This window comes from Akebia trifoliata, chromosome 10 (assembly GCF_017979445.1).
Source record: "Akebia trifoliata isolate Shusen 1 chromosome 10, ASM1797944v1, whole genome shotgun sequence".
Lineage (NCBI taxonomy): Eukaryota > Viridiplantae > Streptophyta > Magnoliopsida > Ranunculales > Lardizabalaceae > Akebia > Akebia trifoliata.
This window is the reverse complement of record NC_141384.1, coordinates 5876628-5893986: the sequence shown is the minus strand read 5'-3', so window position 1 is coordinate 5893986 and position 17359 is coordinate 5876628. Positions and strand designations below refer to the sequence as shown.

The following is a 17359-nucleotide window of genomic DNA, read 5'->3' as shown; positions in this document are numbered from 1 at the left end:
TAATAGTCCATTTAGTAAACTTTCTTTACTTAACAATCCTTGGACCTCATCTCCCACATTTCTCACGATTGAATTCGTTAAAAGTTCAAACTCATCGTTTTCATACAAAATAAATAAATTTTTGGTATATCAATCGAGTTTCGAAGACTTCATTCAGTCGAAAAGAATTTAAGAAAGAAGAAGAAATCATTTTCAAGGATCTTTTTTCAAACATTTTAAAGATGTAGGTAAAAATCTATGTTTTTTTTTTCCCCCCACTTTTTTTCTTAGTTTTTGGATGAAAATCAATTAAGAATGGTTCTTTTGGATAGAAATCATCTAAATAAGTCGTTATATCAAATTTTCAGTCAATCTTTTTGTGTATTTTATTCGAAAAAACTCAAAAATTGAGGAGGGGTGGGTTTTACCAATGTCAAATTTGACAGTAAATAAAAGTGATGAACTCGACAGTAAATAGTGGCGAGTTCAACAATATAAATTGTGAACTTGATAATAAATAAAAAGCATCGAGTTCGATGATAAATAAAAAGTGGTGAACTCGACAGTAAATAAAAAAGTGGTGAGTTTGCCAACAAAGAGGGACCATTTAGAAAAGAAAATTTACTAAATGTCCTTCCAAGCTACTACTGAAAACTTAGGAATTATTTAGAAAGAAGAAGTACCTCCACGAGAGTCCTTTAAGTAATTTTTCCAATAAAATAAGGGAAACTAGAAAAATTGTGAAATTCACATTCAATGCACTACTCATTTTAATTCTAAAATTGACAAATTATCATTTTTGGAATTAATGATTTTTTTTTCCTGTTTATATAACATTAAATAAATTTTCTGCTTTACTTTTAATAAATAATTAAAAAAAATTGAGTAAATTTTTTACCAAATATTAGTTTAAAAAACAAGTATAATTTTTTTACAAAATAAGATAAATTATAAATGAATGATCACTTATTATAATAAGTTTTTTTTATCAACTATTATTTAAATATATTGTGGATTGCTTTTTTTTTTTTTTTTTACATGGACATTCTTTACTGTTGTAGAAAAATTTACTTATTACACCTCAATTAAAACACATTTTACTGAAAGTGGGTAAAAATTATTATTTTACAAAGCAGGAAAAAAAAATTTAACAGTAATTATTAACTAACTACTCTATAAAGCAGGAAAAAATATGTCTGCTTTATTGTTGAAATTGAATAATAATCTGAAAGATCAATGGATGTTCACATTGAGAGAAGGTAATAACGAAAACTTCATATTTTAATTTTACTCAAAACACACCCTTAATTACAAGGAAGACTCTGATTAAAGATGTTAAAACACTTCAAAAAAGATAGAAAGTGATATATTGAAGCACTAATTTGGTCACTGTCCTAAAAGTGATAATCATCTTAGGTTGTGTTTTGATTGACAGAAATAGAGATAAGAGAAGAGAAAATAAATGAATTTCTCTTGTTTGAATGGTTAAGTGGGGAGAGAAGAAAAAAAACAATTGAGTCTTCTTTCTCTTCAAAAACAAAGAGAAATCCTTTTAAAATATTTTATAATTCACCCGACCATGTTTAGATTGACATGAGAGAAATTTGGATAGTTATAGAATTTTAAAATGTCTTAAAAGAGATTTAGGAGCATAGTTGAAATTTAAAAAATATTTTAAAAGAATTTCTCTCCATTTCTCACATTCTCTCTCCACTTTTGAAGGGAAAGAAGACTCACCATTCTTCTCTTCTCTTCTCTCTCTCCACTTAACAATCCAAACAAGAGAAACGGAGACAAAACTTGGTTATTTTCTCTTCTCTTCTCTTCTCACCATTTCTCTCAATCCAAACGCAGATGGGTTGCTATTCTCTCAACCCAAACAATACAACTCGGTAAGTTGATGTTGAAAGGAGATAGACGACCACCTCCCATGATTCAACAAACCATTACAATTGAAGAATCTCACAAAAAAGTTCATGTATTTTTAAATACCCAATATGCCAGCACTTGCTCTACCACAACTTTACCCAAGCAATGTTGGTAAAAAATATGATCTGAGAGAGAAATAATAATAATAATAATAAAAACTATGTCCTTGGAGCCAATTTCTCAACTCTATTTTTCATTCATAACTAAGTTATAAATTCATCTAAAATTTGTAATCCTAAGATCACATGACATGACAACAAGATCCAATGAAATGTTCACTAATAAAAAGCCCCACACCCAATCAAACGTGGGTCCAAACACACCCACGGATCATAAATTTTTCTGGAAATTTTGACATCAGATTCACCCTTTGAACATTGTGAAGAACACAGTGAACTTTTGATTTACACATTTTGCATCTCTTGATTACACAACACTATTCATAGTAGGCCGCAGCAACGATTGCTTTTTAACTCTTTCCACAAGAAAAAAAAAATGTTAAATAGATGAAAATACAGGGAAAAAAAATGCAAGCTCACAACCAAACTTTGTCTGTATAGAATACCAAGCCGCTAAGAGACAAAAAAAAAAAGAAAAAGATGGAAACCCAAACATGGAAGAAAAAAATGAAAAAACCTGGTTGCAGTCCATAAATCATGAAAACAAGCTTATTGGGAACGAAAGCAACTAAAAATGCACTGGTGCTGTTCCCTCACACCAGAGAACTTTAGCCCCCCTGCAGGAAGAAATCAAGCATTATTTAGAACAAATCGAAAGTGATCAATCATCGACGAATATGAAAAAAAAGAATTTTTTTTTTTTTACAAGAAGTAAAAGAGAGAAGAACCGTACAAATTGGCAACCACGGTTTGTTTCATCTGCAAGAAGAGTGCAGAAGCTGAAGAGAAATTAAAAGCATTAAGAAGACTCAGAATAACTGAAGAGCCATTTTAAGCTTATTCTGTTTCCATTTGGGTAACTTATAAAAAGCATCCTTTGTCATTGCGAATTTCGCATGGAACTCTTCTGAAGACAGATAAGTCTGCACACCACATCGTTAAAATCTCAGATCCACATAGTAATCAAAACTTTATAATGAGATATCTTTCAGTTTTTTTACCTCTCGTTTGGTCACGTCAATTTCCGTAACAGGATCTGTTGAAAATACTTTGAGGCGTTCATATGGGTATACAGGGAGTCCTTCCTCATCTTCAGCCTCACCCTCCTTCACATCTTCTTGTATGGTGAGGGCTACCATTCTACTGCTCATAGAATTGGAGTTTGTCTCTGTTTTGGGTTTTGGGGTCTCAGGGTCCACTTCACTCACGAGGAAAAAATATCAGATTTCAAAATCGGGATTAAATATTTCCTTCAATAAAAGATAGCAATTCATACCTTTAAGAGGTCGGGGAAAACTAATTTCCTTCTTGGGTTGCTCAAAAGTAGATGTGAGGGATGCTATGGCTGACGATCTGGAAGCCAGTTTCGCTGAATCAGGGGTAACGACGGACTTTGGATATAGCTTTTTAACAACTGGTGGTGGAGTTGAAAGGTTCCTGGCATTTGGGTTCTCAAAAGTAGCGGCGAGTGCGGTGAAAGCTGGAGACCTGCCTCTTACACGAGCTCGGTCGGGGCTAGAAGACATGCTTCGGGATCGCTGTGATTTGTCTGGCACACTAGACCTTCCTCCGTATGATACTGAAGTTCTTCTCTTGGGTTTCTGATCATGCAGTAGATATCATAAAAACTGTCGATATTTTATTTATTAAAAATAAATTTCAAGAAATGAAGATTTTTCTTACATCTAGAGTTGGAGTGATTCCATTCTTCACAACTGTAAGTTTCCTCTGGAATGAGTTTCCATGCATCTGTGCCCAAACAGAAATGTTAAGACACAAAATCCCTTCAAAGTTCTAAACTTTTAAATTACTACTTAATGGAATTTCCGTATCTGAATGATCACTTACAGTAGATTTTGCAGAGTCCCATGAAAAGAAACGTGTGAAGAACGATGGCTCACTCCCTTCCATGACAATAAATATTGGAGTTTCTTGAGATAAATTTTCTCGAAGAAAATCATGTTTAATGAATTTCTGTTGCAAATGTGAGGATAAGAAAAAACATTAGAGCCTGACCAAAGAAGCTTTGTGGGAGAATATGAGAATATAAATCTTCATAGATGCTGACAAATGCTCATAACCATAATTTAACTATGCAAGTCATATCTAACATTTGCTCAAATACTTGGCTGAATTTAGCACCAATAAATTAGGTTGAGTTGTAAACTCATATGTAACCATGGTTCCAAGACTTGGCTGTGTTGTATCCAACTAAGATCAACAGACTTAGCCAAGTGGACCTGGTTTCAGTAATCTCAAAGAAAATAAGTTGCCAAGTCAAGTTTTTCATATCAGAGCTATATCAATTCAGTACAAGTCAAATCAGCGTCATTGAGAGTCAAAACCAGTTGAAGAGAATTTTATTTTGTATGGGATGAGTGTTCACGGAATAATTGTAAACCATCAATATATTGCTTGTCTGTTTCAAAAATATTCTTGTTATCTTCTGTACAGTGGGGTTTTTATCCCTTTTTCAGCTCAATTTAATTTATTCATCAAAAAAGAAGATAGCTACTATTGGCACTCCAATTATACTTATTCTCAACCATTCACTAATTTTCTTTATTTTTAATTCGGGTGTAATAAATAAAAGTTGGGGGTGCCAATAGCAGCTCTCAAAAATAAAAAGATGAAGAAGAAAGAAATTTTAAAGCGGGCTTTTAACTAGAGCACATACCTCCCCAATAGACAAAGCTTGCATTTTATTCTTGGATTCCACTAGTTGCCCTACCCAAACAAAGATCTCGGAGCAACAATCAAGGATGAATATATCTTCCGTCATCAAATCATCCTGCGTAAAGTTATATATCTCGATGACCTGCAATGGCAAATAAGATACAGTAATGTAGCATTTATTTTGACCTGGAAATGGGTTAAGAAATAATCAACTAAAATAAGAAAATATATACCTTTAGATTGCCTGAAAGTCAACGAACATTTCAGTAAAAATTGATTCAATGGAGCACCAAATATGTTAGATCCTTGCATGAGACATTAAATTGGTAATAGGGAAGAAAAGAGAGTGCAGATTGTAATTAATAGATAATATTCAACTTTCCTACCCTTTAAAAAGGTGCATGAGAATAGGTGAGGATCACTTTCTGAATCCTTCCGAGTCTTTTGGCTGGGGTATTCACATTTTCCTCCAAGCAAATCCCAGAATTGTTCAGTTTCTGTACCTTCTTTTTGTGGTTTGGACTGCAAATTTGGCTGCAATCAACCAACAAGAGAATTAAACTCACATAAACCAGAAAAAAACTATATGGAGCCAGGTAATGTCATTACCACACCTAGTTTGTCATAGAAGGCTTGTATGAAGCAGGAAATTCCATGAACTTAAGGCTGAAATACAAAATTTTCTAGGCATTTTAGGACCTCGTAATCAAGACTAAAATCCATGTAAAATCTCGAGTTATTTTTATTTTTCAGACCATGGTCCAGCCCAATTTGAGTCCATTGTAAGGCTTGAGATATTGCAAGTCCAACAGATCAAAATTTCAGGCCAATTGAATGGGTTTATTTTGTGCTATTCAGCAGTTAAAAAAGGGTTATACGAAATATTTGTTATGAACTAAAGTTCATTCCCCAAGCACCGGCTGTGGGGGGTGTGGTGTGTCAATAAATATCCCAATTTGGGTTTTGAAGTGATTTGTTGATAAATATCCTAATTCGGGTTTTGAAGTGAATCAGCCAAACAAATATGCGATCATTCTTTTGTGTAATTCTATCCAATGAAAAGTTCACCTTACAAAGTAAATAACTAGTGACAAAGACTGTTTAATCTACAAATGACGTTTAAGAACAGTAAAACAGAACTTATCTTAAAAAAGAGAACAGTAAAATAGATTGACAACAAACCTTTATCAGATCTAGCTGTCTCTCGAGAAGCTCATGATCCACTGAGGTAGTAAGATTTCCAGACCACGTAAAAACAGCGGAACCACTATGCAGTATGTAACAGTAAGAAGAATTTAAAGATGATGCCACCTGGTTGAAATAAAACAGAAGGTACATAAAATTCATTGCAGATATAGCATCTGTTTCAGTGAAAAAATGATGCAAAACAGGAATAAAGAGGAAGAAGAATGCAAGAATGACAACAGAAAAACTGAAATCAGCAAAGAGAATCAATTTCTCCAGTGGAAAAAGCTTTTCAATAATATTTAGCAAAAGAAAAATATGCAAAAATCCTAATGCATGTGCTTTACACATGTTAAATTCAAATGAAACACAAATAAAATAAAATAGTTCATTTTCCTATTAAAAAATATCAGACCTTATACGGAGTTCTATGAGTACGAATTAAAACACAATTAATCTTTTTTTGGTTTTATAGTTACAACTTCTTGAAAATTTTTGTTCTACTCCAAAAATATCAACAAAAAATATATTTAATCTCACTAAAATGTGGAAAAAACTTTGAAGTGCCTATCCCGCTTCAAAATTTTCAGTAGAACCCTCTCTCTAGATTACACATGATGTCTCCAAGGAAGTATGCCAAATTTTAACCAAAAAATTGGGGTGTCAAATGAACAGAAAAAGTCACATGTCATCCTATGAGGAGGGTTCCTCCAAATTTTTGAAGCGGCATAGTCGCTTCAAAGTCGGACTCCTAAAATGTCATCACAGATACATGGAATGGTGGATATCGCATTGACTACCATCCTACACCTAATTTAAGTGTGCATTGAGGCACATGCACGGACACATGCGACATGCACACGCATAGAGCAAATAAAACAGAAAAGAGAAGAAACTTTCCATACACATGACCTTCAATCTACAGTATGGCTAATTTTTTTCATTTCAAATCTGTGTAAATATGGTTTTTTTCAAGCCTAGGTATGGGAATGAATGGTTAAAAGGAGTGAAGAGAATGAAATAACAAAGGACATAAGTTTTGAACCCTCAAAGTTAGAGGAGGCAATGGGTTGAGTCATATCGTGTTGAGACAAGGGTATTCTAAAAATTTACTCAACCCAAACCCAACCCATTTAATAATCATGTCAAAAACTTAAACCCGAACCCGACACATTTATTAAATAGGTAAAACCTGACCCGACCCTTGTAACCTGTTCAGTAAAATTATAATCTTAAACAGAAAAAATAAGTTCCATTTCCACCACCAAAAATAAATACCATTAATAAGAATAAAGTAAACCAATAACCACCAACATAAATTAAGTATTTCTCAACAAAAAAAAAAAAAAAAAAAAATCTTAGAATTTTGTCCTCTACATCCCTGTGGCATCGGATCATGGTTTTGGATGCCACAAGGTAATGCAGTCTGGAAACTTTCCTTACTGGCTTACTAAGGAAAGTGTTTTTTCTTTCCCAAACTAAAAGATTAACCCTTGAATATTTGAAAAATATCATAAAACACTTTTTATATTTTATAAAATTTGAAAAAAAAAAGAGAAAGTATTATGAAAAAGAAAGAATGACAATCTTAAACGACCCAAGGACACGACTCGAAAACGACACAAAATTAGTGGGTTTGGGTCATAATAGTGTCAACCTATCTAACACAATTATTAAATGGGTCGGGTTTGGGTTAGGGGAGTCAACCTGCTTAACCCGTTTTGACACGTTTAATTATTTTGTTATTAACGTGTAGTTTTATATATATCAACACTCAATTTTGAATTTTTTTTTTTAAATTACCCATTTCTTGCAAGAATTTCCTATAACTTTTTCATAATACATTTTTTTTCAAATTCTATAAAATATAGAGGGCGTTTTAAAATATTTTTCAAATAATTAATGGTTAAGCTTTTAGTTTGGAAATAAAAAACACTTTCCTTACTAAGTAATTTATTTTTATTTTTATTTTTTTAATCTATCTTTTTCATTGAAATCTAGAAGCATGTAGTGTTTGATTCCTAATATGGTGATCCATGTAAGCAAATGACTCTCTGTAAGATTTAAGATCTTACTAAGTAAGGCTAATATGTCTCATGTGATAATGAAATACACTTTACTTAGTTAATAATAATAATAATGAAAAACACTTTCCTTACTAAGTTAGTAAGGAAAGTTTTCTGACCACATCACTTTATAGCATCTAAAAACATGATCAGATGCTACATAGACTTGGTTGTAAAGGACATAATTCTCTAAACTTGGAAAAAAATTCAAAAGAAAGTTATTTTTCACCATTGAACTTAGTTTACGGTTGTGTGACTTTATTTTTAAAATGGTATTTTATTTTGGTGGTGGAAATGGAACTTGTTTTTTTCCAATAAAGATTAGAATTCTATTAAGCAAGTTATAAATCAGGTATACCTATTTATAAATGGGTTGGGTTTGGGTTTAACTTTTTGACACGATTATTAAATGGGACATGTTTGGTAAATTTTCATAATACCCTTACCTCAACACGACACGAACAAATTCTAGTAAAAAAATGTGTAAATTTAAAAACCCTTAAATAATTGTTGAAATTTGAGATACCTCTTATGTTTCATGATTAAAACGATATGCTAATGACACAATAATTAGACGTGTCAAAACGGGTTAAGCGGGTTGACATCCCTAACCTAGACACGATCCATTTAATAATCGTGCTAGACGGGTCGACACTATTATGACCCAAACCCAATTTGGCTTTGACCCAAGAATTTTTAATTTCATATTGTCTTCGTGGGTCGTGTTAAGATTGCTACCCCTACTCAAAGTGCATTGTCTGCAAATGGCAGCTACCTATTTAAACCTTAATTAGGCCAACTTCCAAAATCATTCACAAGCAACTCAGCTAAATTTTGCTTATATTGGTGTAAGTTGTTTAGGGAGTTTAGGAGTCATTTTTGAGGACCAACTCTTCAGATGGGTATTGGTTTGTAAGGCCAATGGCTAATTTGGTTCTCTTTTTCCCTTGGGAGATCATCTCGGCCCATCCCTTTAACAAAGATGTTCTCATTTATCCAAAAAATAATATTAAAAAAAAGTGAAGTACATAAATATGAAAACTAGAAGCAAAACCAAGCATGCATCCCCAAATTGAAATACTAAGACAAATGCTCTATAAACCCATAAGATTACCATACTAAATGACTCATTCAAGAAACACAGAGCTACAAGGGAAGTTGATAAGATATACCGGTTCAACTTGAATTGCTTGCATATTTTCAGGCCCAGAACCTTGAACTCGAAACAATGCGATCCCATCTTCTTTATATGTCTCATCTGCAATTCCTTTCTCCATGATATAATTCTTATACCCAGAACTAATACCACCCTGTTAAGTTTCACAAAATTTGTTGTTTGGTATTCATTGAAAAATAAATATACAAACAAACAGAAAAAAATATAAAATCAAGAAATTAATTTCTAAGTCAACAAACTGGATGATAAAAACTTATACAAACCTTGTATACTATAAAGCTTTGAAAGATTGAAAAGAACTGAATAGGTTCACTTCCTTCAAATATGTGAGCCTGTAAACAAATAATTAAGAGACCATGAAATAGTATAAAATGGAGTAAACAGATTTGGTCTGTCAATTGTAAGATAATGCTCCAAACACTAAGAGCTAAACTACCTGCACGGCTTGAAACTTCAAAGATTCAACCATCTTGTTTGCCAGCAAGATTGCTGCAGTTCTCTCTTCCTGTAATCAGTCATACATGTATAAGCATTGAGGATACTCATGGATTCATAATAAGTGTGATGTGCAACTTAGACTACAATATTTACAATTGGAAACAAGGCAACAAGTTCTCATCTTTAGCAGCAGCAACATAGACCTTAAGCCAACTATTTAATGTCAGATACAGAAACCGTATGCCCCTATTCCTTCATCTAGGATTATATCTTCCATTTAAAAAACAATGACAATATAAGAGAACCTATAGAGCGTACTGTTACATAAAGACGAGCAAAATGTAACTCAAGAAAAAAAGGACCAACTGAATTTGAGAATTCAGTCCTTGCTTATTCTTGATTAAGATGATGTAGTTCAAAGTTTGGACCATCTTAAATCCCTTATATCCTTTTTCGAGAAAACTCTTAAGCACAAACAATATAACTGAAAGGGAATAAAGGAGTATAAATTGCTCAACAAGTTCTACACCTCAATACCCTGCTTCCCAAACCAAGTGCCAACAAGGTAGTCCTCTTTATCTTCACCCGAATATGAATATTGAAAGATATAGCAATCTCCACTATAAAACTTAGTCTGTTCCGAGGACAGAATAAGAGTCTTTTCCTGGCCATTTACACGCCAAACCTGGAAATCCAAGCTGGAAACTTTAGTTAGAATTGGACTCAGAGCTTAAGGTAAATCTGTAACGTGGCTTTCAATAAGCTCTTAAGAATTAGTTATTCTGTACAAAAGGAAGTAAATAAATCACAACAAAAATATTAAAATAAAACAAGATTAAAACAAAATCATAACAGAACCTGCAAATTTCCTGTGCAATCAATATATGGTTGTGGTTCTTCTTTTGCAGGAGCAGCTTTCAGAAGGCCCTTCACATTAAATCCTTGGCGTTTTAGAAGTGCTGCAAAATCATCAGCAATACAAACTTCTTAAAAACTAGAAAACAGGTTCCCAATAAGAAAATCAATTAACAAGAAAATGCATCCAGTTTGAGTCATGGCTTCAAATCTTGTCCGAGACTGAGATGACTCGGGCGAGTTATCTCGGTATCGTCCATCAATGAGACGGATAGACAAGGAGTCTCATAAGATGAATGAGATCACTCAGCCGAGATTTTGAAAATCTCATCCGAGTCAGTAAAACTTGACCAAGTCAACTGGGGTTTTGTATATTTTAATTAAAATAATTCATATTTTTAAAATTTTAAATAAATATTATCTAAATAAAATATAATATCATGATTAACATCTTCTAATCAACCTTAATCTATAAAAAAAAATTATAATTATTTTTATATAAATATATATGAATAATTTATTACAAAAAGAGTTAAATGTTTTATCACGTTCGAGATGAGTTGACTCGTTCGAGACAACTTGGTCACATTCATGAACGAGACGAGACGTCAAAGAGAGATTTAAAACCAGGGGTTAAGTAATACAATTTCAATGAAATACTTTAAATACTGACCAGCAACTTTGCCTCTACCATCCTCAGAAACAGTTACATCAGTTTTCTGAGGCCAGGAATCAAACTTTGATTGGAAGACCACTGTCTCAAATCCCTCAATAATCCGAATTATGTGGGATTTTGGCCGATCAGAGCTACGAATTAACTCCTGTTCAGAAAGATTAAAGATGATACAACAGGCATAGAGAATTTTGATCAAAATAGATGGCCTAAGTATATAATAAGAGAGAATAGTGTATTACTTCTGCAGCTGTACTTGCACTTTTTCTGTCTTCAAGAGATGTATTTCTTCCCATCCACACAAAAACCTCAATCCCACAATCTAGAAGAAAGCATTTGTTTGTGTCTAGAAACTCCCTTATCAAAGAATCAGAATGGACAGGTTCTGCCTGTCCTTTCTCAATGCTGGAAAGAGAAACAATCTTTGTTAGAACATGAATATAATATCTAACAGTTTCTCCAGCTTTAATAGGATTTTATAAAATTGGTAACTCTCTGGAGTCACAGTGACAGATCTTGGTCTGAGAATTTTTCAGCGATAAAATTACTAAGAGATTTCAATTTCTTCTTCATTTCTCTTCAGGTTTCCACTCTGAAAATTTAGGAGAAAGTTGACAAAGAAAAAACCAGAGAAGTACGAGATATAAAGTACACAATTTGGATTCATTACATTATGAGAACCAAGTCTAGCAAAGATAAATTGATATTTTCATAAACACTACAAGAAAACAAAAACTCATTCGGTGCAAGTTGAAGATTTTGAAAGAACAAGAGGAACACCAAATAGCTAGTGAGACACATTTGAATTAACAGAATACATGGCTTTGGAAATGTTGTGTGGAAGCATAACAACAGCAAAAATAAAGAAGAAAACAAAAACATTAACACCACAAGATTTATGTGGTTCGGCAAATTGCCTACATCCATGGAGGAGAGGGAGAAAAATCCACTATCAACGATTAGAATTACAAACTCGCAGCCGCAAGGAATGTCACAGAGCAAAAACTATCAAAACCCTAACCCGAAAATGCATACATATATATATATACCCAAAAAAATTCGCCAACCAGACAATATATTCAACTATAAACTCAACAAACTGCTTACCAGAGCAACTTTGTAGTAAAAGCCTCAGCAGATTTATCAACTTCACTAGTCACCTTTCTTGGAAGTGGAGCAAAACCACCGAAGAAACTCCAGAATTCTCCAGTCTCAGGATCGGCCATCAATTTCCCATCCTCTGTGTAGAATGATCAATAAATTAACACAAAATAATGCTAGTTGTTAAATAACATCATGAGTCCATGAATTAATATGTTCACTTACCAATGGCAGCTACCTCACATTTCCCATCATGATACGTATCTTTAATGTACTGGACAACTTCTAGAGCTTTAGCTCTCTCTTGAATAGATGAGTTTGAACCATTAAATTGAAAAATTTTAGACTTGGTATCCAGGATGAAAATATCATCATGGTTGAGTGATGATCGTGCAAAAGGTACCTGTCCACAGCAAAACAAGTGCTTAAGCGAAAGCCAAATAAATTACATTAACTTATTTTGAGAAGATGAGCAAGGTACATTGACTTGCCTCTTTTACATGGACGACATGTTTTCCTTTGCAGACATATAAACGTATCTGGTGCTCTTCGGCCTCCACGTGCTTGAAACCAGATGAAGCCCCACCTGCTTTAGGAATGATACATGGTTTGAAATAGGAGAGAAACTTCTCAGTTTCGTGTCCTTGCATCTCCCGGTATTGAACCGCACGTCCTCCAAGGGCTGCATCAAGTTCAATTGTCTTGATGGCTGCAGTACCAGCTTCATCCTATTCATTTCAACAGATAAAAACTATAGAAACTTCATATTTTCTAAAGAATTACTACGTAGAGAAACACTGAAATAACAGCTAACCTGACTGGTATCTTTTCCAAGCCAATAATGGATATCATGCCGAAATGCACCACTTTTCAAGGCAGTTGTCTGCACAACGAATAACGGGCTATGATCTTTTGCAATAAAAGTTTGAAATTGATGAAATGCATTGTATATTAAATGAACAAAGAAAAAAAGAAGTAAACCTTTTAATGAGAAAACATTGTACATCTAGTCAATACTATAGAACTCCTCGGAGTCGATTCATACACGAAACGATTAAAAATTCCCCTCTTGAATCCAGCAAAGCTCTTGAAGATTCTTGAATTAACGGAATACACATTACCCAAATTGAATAGAGGAACAACATCCATTCAGCAGACCCCAGATTTTAGGGACAAGGCTTTGGTGGTGATGATGATGAAAGCCTATCCCATTTATTTGGGGTCGGCAACATGAATCACATTTCCACATTCAGGTCTATCATATTGAATGAGACTGTCTGCCAATAAAATAGCAATTTGACAAATACCTCAAGCGACCCAAAATTAAATACTTTAGACAGCTTACCATTCTTAGAAGAAAAAAAAAACAATAAAAAAGACCTAATTTAAATTTTAAAAAAATCGTTCAACTTGGACTATTAAGGATCTCTCGCCACATGGACAAAAAATAAGTTTCAGTAGTCTCGAGTGATCCCAATAAGTTGGCAATAAGTTTTTGGTTTTATGTCATTGATTAAATCAAGATGGTAAATAATAGCAGAATCCAGTCCTCAAAACATAACGAATTATACAGGACATCATTAAGACCATTTATATTTAAAATCCAAGCTCGCAATAGACAAATGAACAATGATAAATCAAATGGGAAATAAAGCCACATGCAATTAGATCAAAACATAAAAGTGTACCTTTAAAATTACATATGAATCTCCTGTGAAAAACTTTCCATGAGAGGACTTCGAGACAGGCACAGGGCGGAAGTTTTCAATGCGCCATATTTCCATTCCACTTTACATTGTCAAGGAATAAAAATGAAGAGACGTGCGAATCCAAAGACAACTCTAAAATTTTCTTTAAAGAAAGAAAGACATAAAGAAATAACAATATACATCTTCAGTGGTTCCTGTTCTTCCTTTTTATACTAATCATTTGAAAAATAAGAAAGGATAAGTGATGGGAATCCTAACCAGCCCCCCAAGACCTATCAAATGAGACCACATGGTGGTTCGCAGTCCTCATATGGCTTGATGGGGGAGAAGAATCCACTTGGGATCTTGAATTTTTGTCATGTTTTTTTTTTTTTTTTGGGTATTTGGGCAGTGGTCTTTTGCAATTTAAAAGGAACATTTCAGAACTTTACAATGTTTATGTCTAGTGAGTGATGCCTCTTCTTCCTGGGAGTGATTCCTAAAACCTAAGAATAAATCTAGGTTATATTTTCTTGTGTTTAAACATTCTAAATGTTATTGCAGGTTGATGTAACTCCAAGATTACAGGATTATTGGTCTTTCCTCATCTTTCCTGTATCAATGAGGAATGCCTTATCCATCTAGGTTGTAATTTATTTATTTTTATGATGAAAAAAAAATGATGCTGATGTACAATAAAGTAAATCAACTAAAGAATCCTGTCAATTATAACATATATTATGCCTCCTAACCCAGCACTCAAATGATGCTTGAGAAGCCGCAAGGAAACCACTGTAACATGATATAGTTGACCTTAACTTGAACTGGACTTCCCAGCAAATCTGGTGCCAATGTCTAAGAGCTTGCACAATTGCATAATTGCTTAAGAAAGATCATCTAAACTTCTCTAAAGAAGAGCACCATCATACTAAATTGTCTAGTACAAGGGAAACTAAAGGTCTACATGGTTAAAATGATCTATTGCTTGCAGCCAAAGATCTACTAGGCTTCCTTACAATGATATATTTTTCTTGTTTACTGGAAAAAGGATTATGAGAAAATACTGAATTGTAACATATACCTATTTGATAAGGACAAAAAGTAAACATGTGGAAGCTAACTATGCAATCAATGCAAAGAAGAACACTGAGGTCAGTCTGCAAAATTGTGGTGCATTCATAAGAATGCAAGAACCAGCAGTACTACTGTATGAGGAAAAATAGTAAAATCTTTCTTCGGGATTTGTGACAATTTTCTGGGCCAATCATATTACATCTAGAAAATCTGTCCTCACAACAAACCAAAACTAGAAATGGAGCCATAGATGTGCACCCTAGTCACATTTGGAATATAATTATATAATTTCATGTCTGAATTGCAGTATCTGTGACTCATTGGGCAGTTATTGAGTAATCCTCGTGGACATGGTACCATTTTAAGTTGGTGAATTTGGTTATTGCAATAAGAACAAGATAAAGGATTCAGAAATCCATCTATGTTTCTAATTTTTTTCTGAACCTAATTTTTTGGAGGAAAAATTAATGTCTGCAAACATCATCAATGTCCAGAGAATAAGCTTATGGGTGCTGTTTTGTAAGGCATACATACAGTTCATTAGAATATGTCAGTGGAAAATACTAATAAAGCTCAGAACAAGTCCTACATAATTATTTATTCTGAATTAATTCATAGGGTGAAGGATACGCCTTTTGTCCAGCTCCCTGGAATGCTGGATCCAAATCCCTCATGGAAACTGCCATATTGTTCTTTGGTTATAAAAATGTACTTTCAGCCCACTTTGGCTTGAAGAGGGTAGATATATCCTGTAAAACAATTTTCATCAATAAAAAGTGCCGGGAAGACGAGAACAAAATCCAACAAAAAGGTTAAGAGGAAATACAAGTATTGGCTTTATATAATTTTGTTCTATATGAGTGCAATGTTTATAATACAATACAAGAAACAAGTGAAGTAAATACATTTTAGGGAAAACTTTAAAATAACGGTAAAATTTAAATAAATAAAAAAACGAGACTTTGTTTTGGTTTCAAGCAATTTGAAATCTCAATCAGCTTCAACAAGATTCTGAGAATTTCAACTTACTTCACAAAATTTAATAACTTCAGATTTTGTTTAGGTATTAGCCAAGCCCAAGGTGATGGTGAAACCAAGATTCAAACCATTGCTCATATCTGAAGGTTTACAAGGATAGTACAGGTAAGACTTTCCCCCTAATATGACTTAAATTCGGCTTAGCATCAGAACTTAAAGCTGTTGGCAGAAATGCATGAAGAAGTTCACTTTGCTTTTAAGAAAAAAACAAATCAAAAGAACAAATGAGGGAAGGTTTTGAATATTGGTTTAATCTCAAGATCAATATTGGTTGAAATCGAAAAAAAATCCTGAAATTTCACAATTTCCATGATTTTTCATTAGCCAATATCTTTCTTATGAGACAACCAGAATTGATTGAAATGTCAAACATTTTAAAATTGATCAAGATCGAGACAAATTATCAAAATTCTATTTTAAAATCATGCATCATAAAAAAATTCAATATGCGCCAAACATCAAAATTTAAAAATGTTTCAATAAAAAAAATCTAAGACCTGAAACCAAATTCTACAGATCTCGTAGTTCCCCTCAAACATCAAAATCCCACATGGACAATCACAAACAATCAAAAGAAAGACAATTCTGCATCCTAAAACACAATTCAACACTACCAATCGAAAAACCAGATTGAACCATTCTTTTCAATTTACCTCCCATATGACAACCTCACTGTAGATTAATCTTGTTTCTTTTTTTAAAGAAATCTGAAAAAAAAAAAAAAAAAAAAATCCAATCTTTTTAATCCAAGATCCGAAAGAATTCCAAATAGGTACTTCTTTTTACGAATTAAACAACTAAAACGATAAATTAAAGAAAAGTAAAAAAAAGCGAAAAAAGAAGAAGAAAATCACACACACACACACACAAAAAAGGAGTTAATCGTTGTGTTTCGATCATACCTCCTCGTGCTGGAATCAGTTGGCGTCGATGTCGAAAAGAAGCAACGAAAATCCAAATTAAATGAGCTAGAACCCTAGAAATGAATAACAACAAAGAGAGAGAGAGAGAGAGAGAGAGAGAGAGAGAGAGATGATGAGTGCCAGTCGTGCCTATCACTAATGGAAGCAAAAAACAAAGGGACCCAAAAGATGAACTGTGATTCCCTGTAATTCATTTATATTAATCTCTCTCATCTAATGCATTTTAAAATTTAAAATATATATATATATTTGACCTTTTAAAACAGATAAATTTTAATAAAGAAAAAAAAAAAAAAAAAATATATAATATATATATATATATATATATATATATATATATATATAGGGTCAGGTTCAAGGGCCGTCTGAGAAACCGTCTAAGAAAACTTTCGACGTAAATAAAATTTTAAAATATGGGTTAGAAATTTTGGATTGAGC

The 17359-nt window shown here is 33.1% G+C and overlaps 1 protein-coding gene across 1 annotated transcript; it reads right to left on the bottom strand.

The window, feature by feature from the left end:
* Positions 1-2084: 2084 nt before the first annotated feature.
* On the bottom strand, positions 2085-17105 carry LOC147392955 (villin-4-like). Its single transcript, XM_086455300.1, has 24 exons — positions 16901-17105; positions 15591-15709; positions 13887-13986; positions 13013-13081; positions 12690-12926; positions 12424-12601; positions 12205-12337; positions 11340-11502; positions 11098-11245; positions 10428-10528; positions 10099-10254; positions 9568-9636; positions 9395-9463; positions 9127-9264; positions 5886-6014; positions 5090-5237; positions 4937-4947; positions 4705-4845; positions 3876-4001; positions 3711-3776; positions 3304-3628; positions 3029-3225; positions 2761-2950; positions 2085-2644 (listed from the first exon to the last, which is right to left on the bottom strand). Exons 2-23 carry the CDS (start codon positions 15644-15646, stop codon positions 2837-2839), a joined length of 2874 nt encoding a protein of 957 aa, XP_086311426.1. The 5' UTR covers positions 15647-15709; positions 16901-17105; the 3' UTR covers positions 2085-2644; positions 2761-2836.
* Positions 17106-17359: the final 254 nt, after the last annotated feature.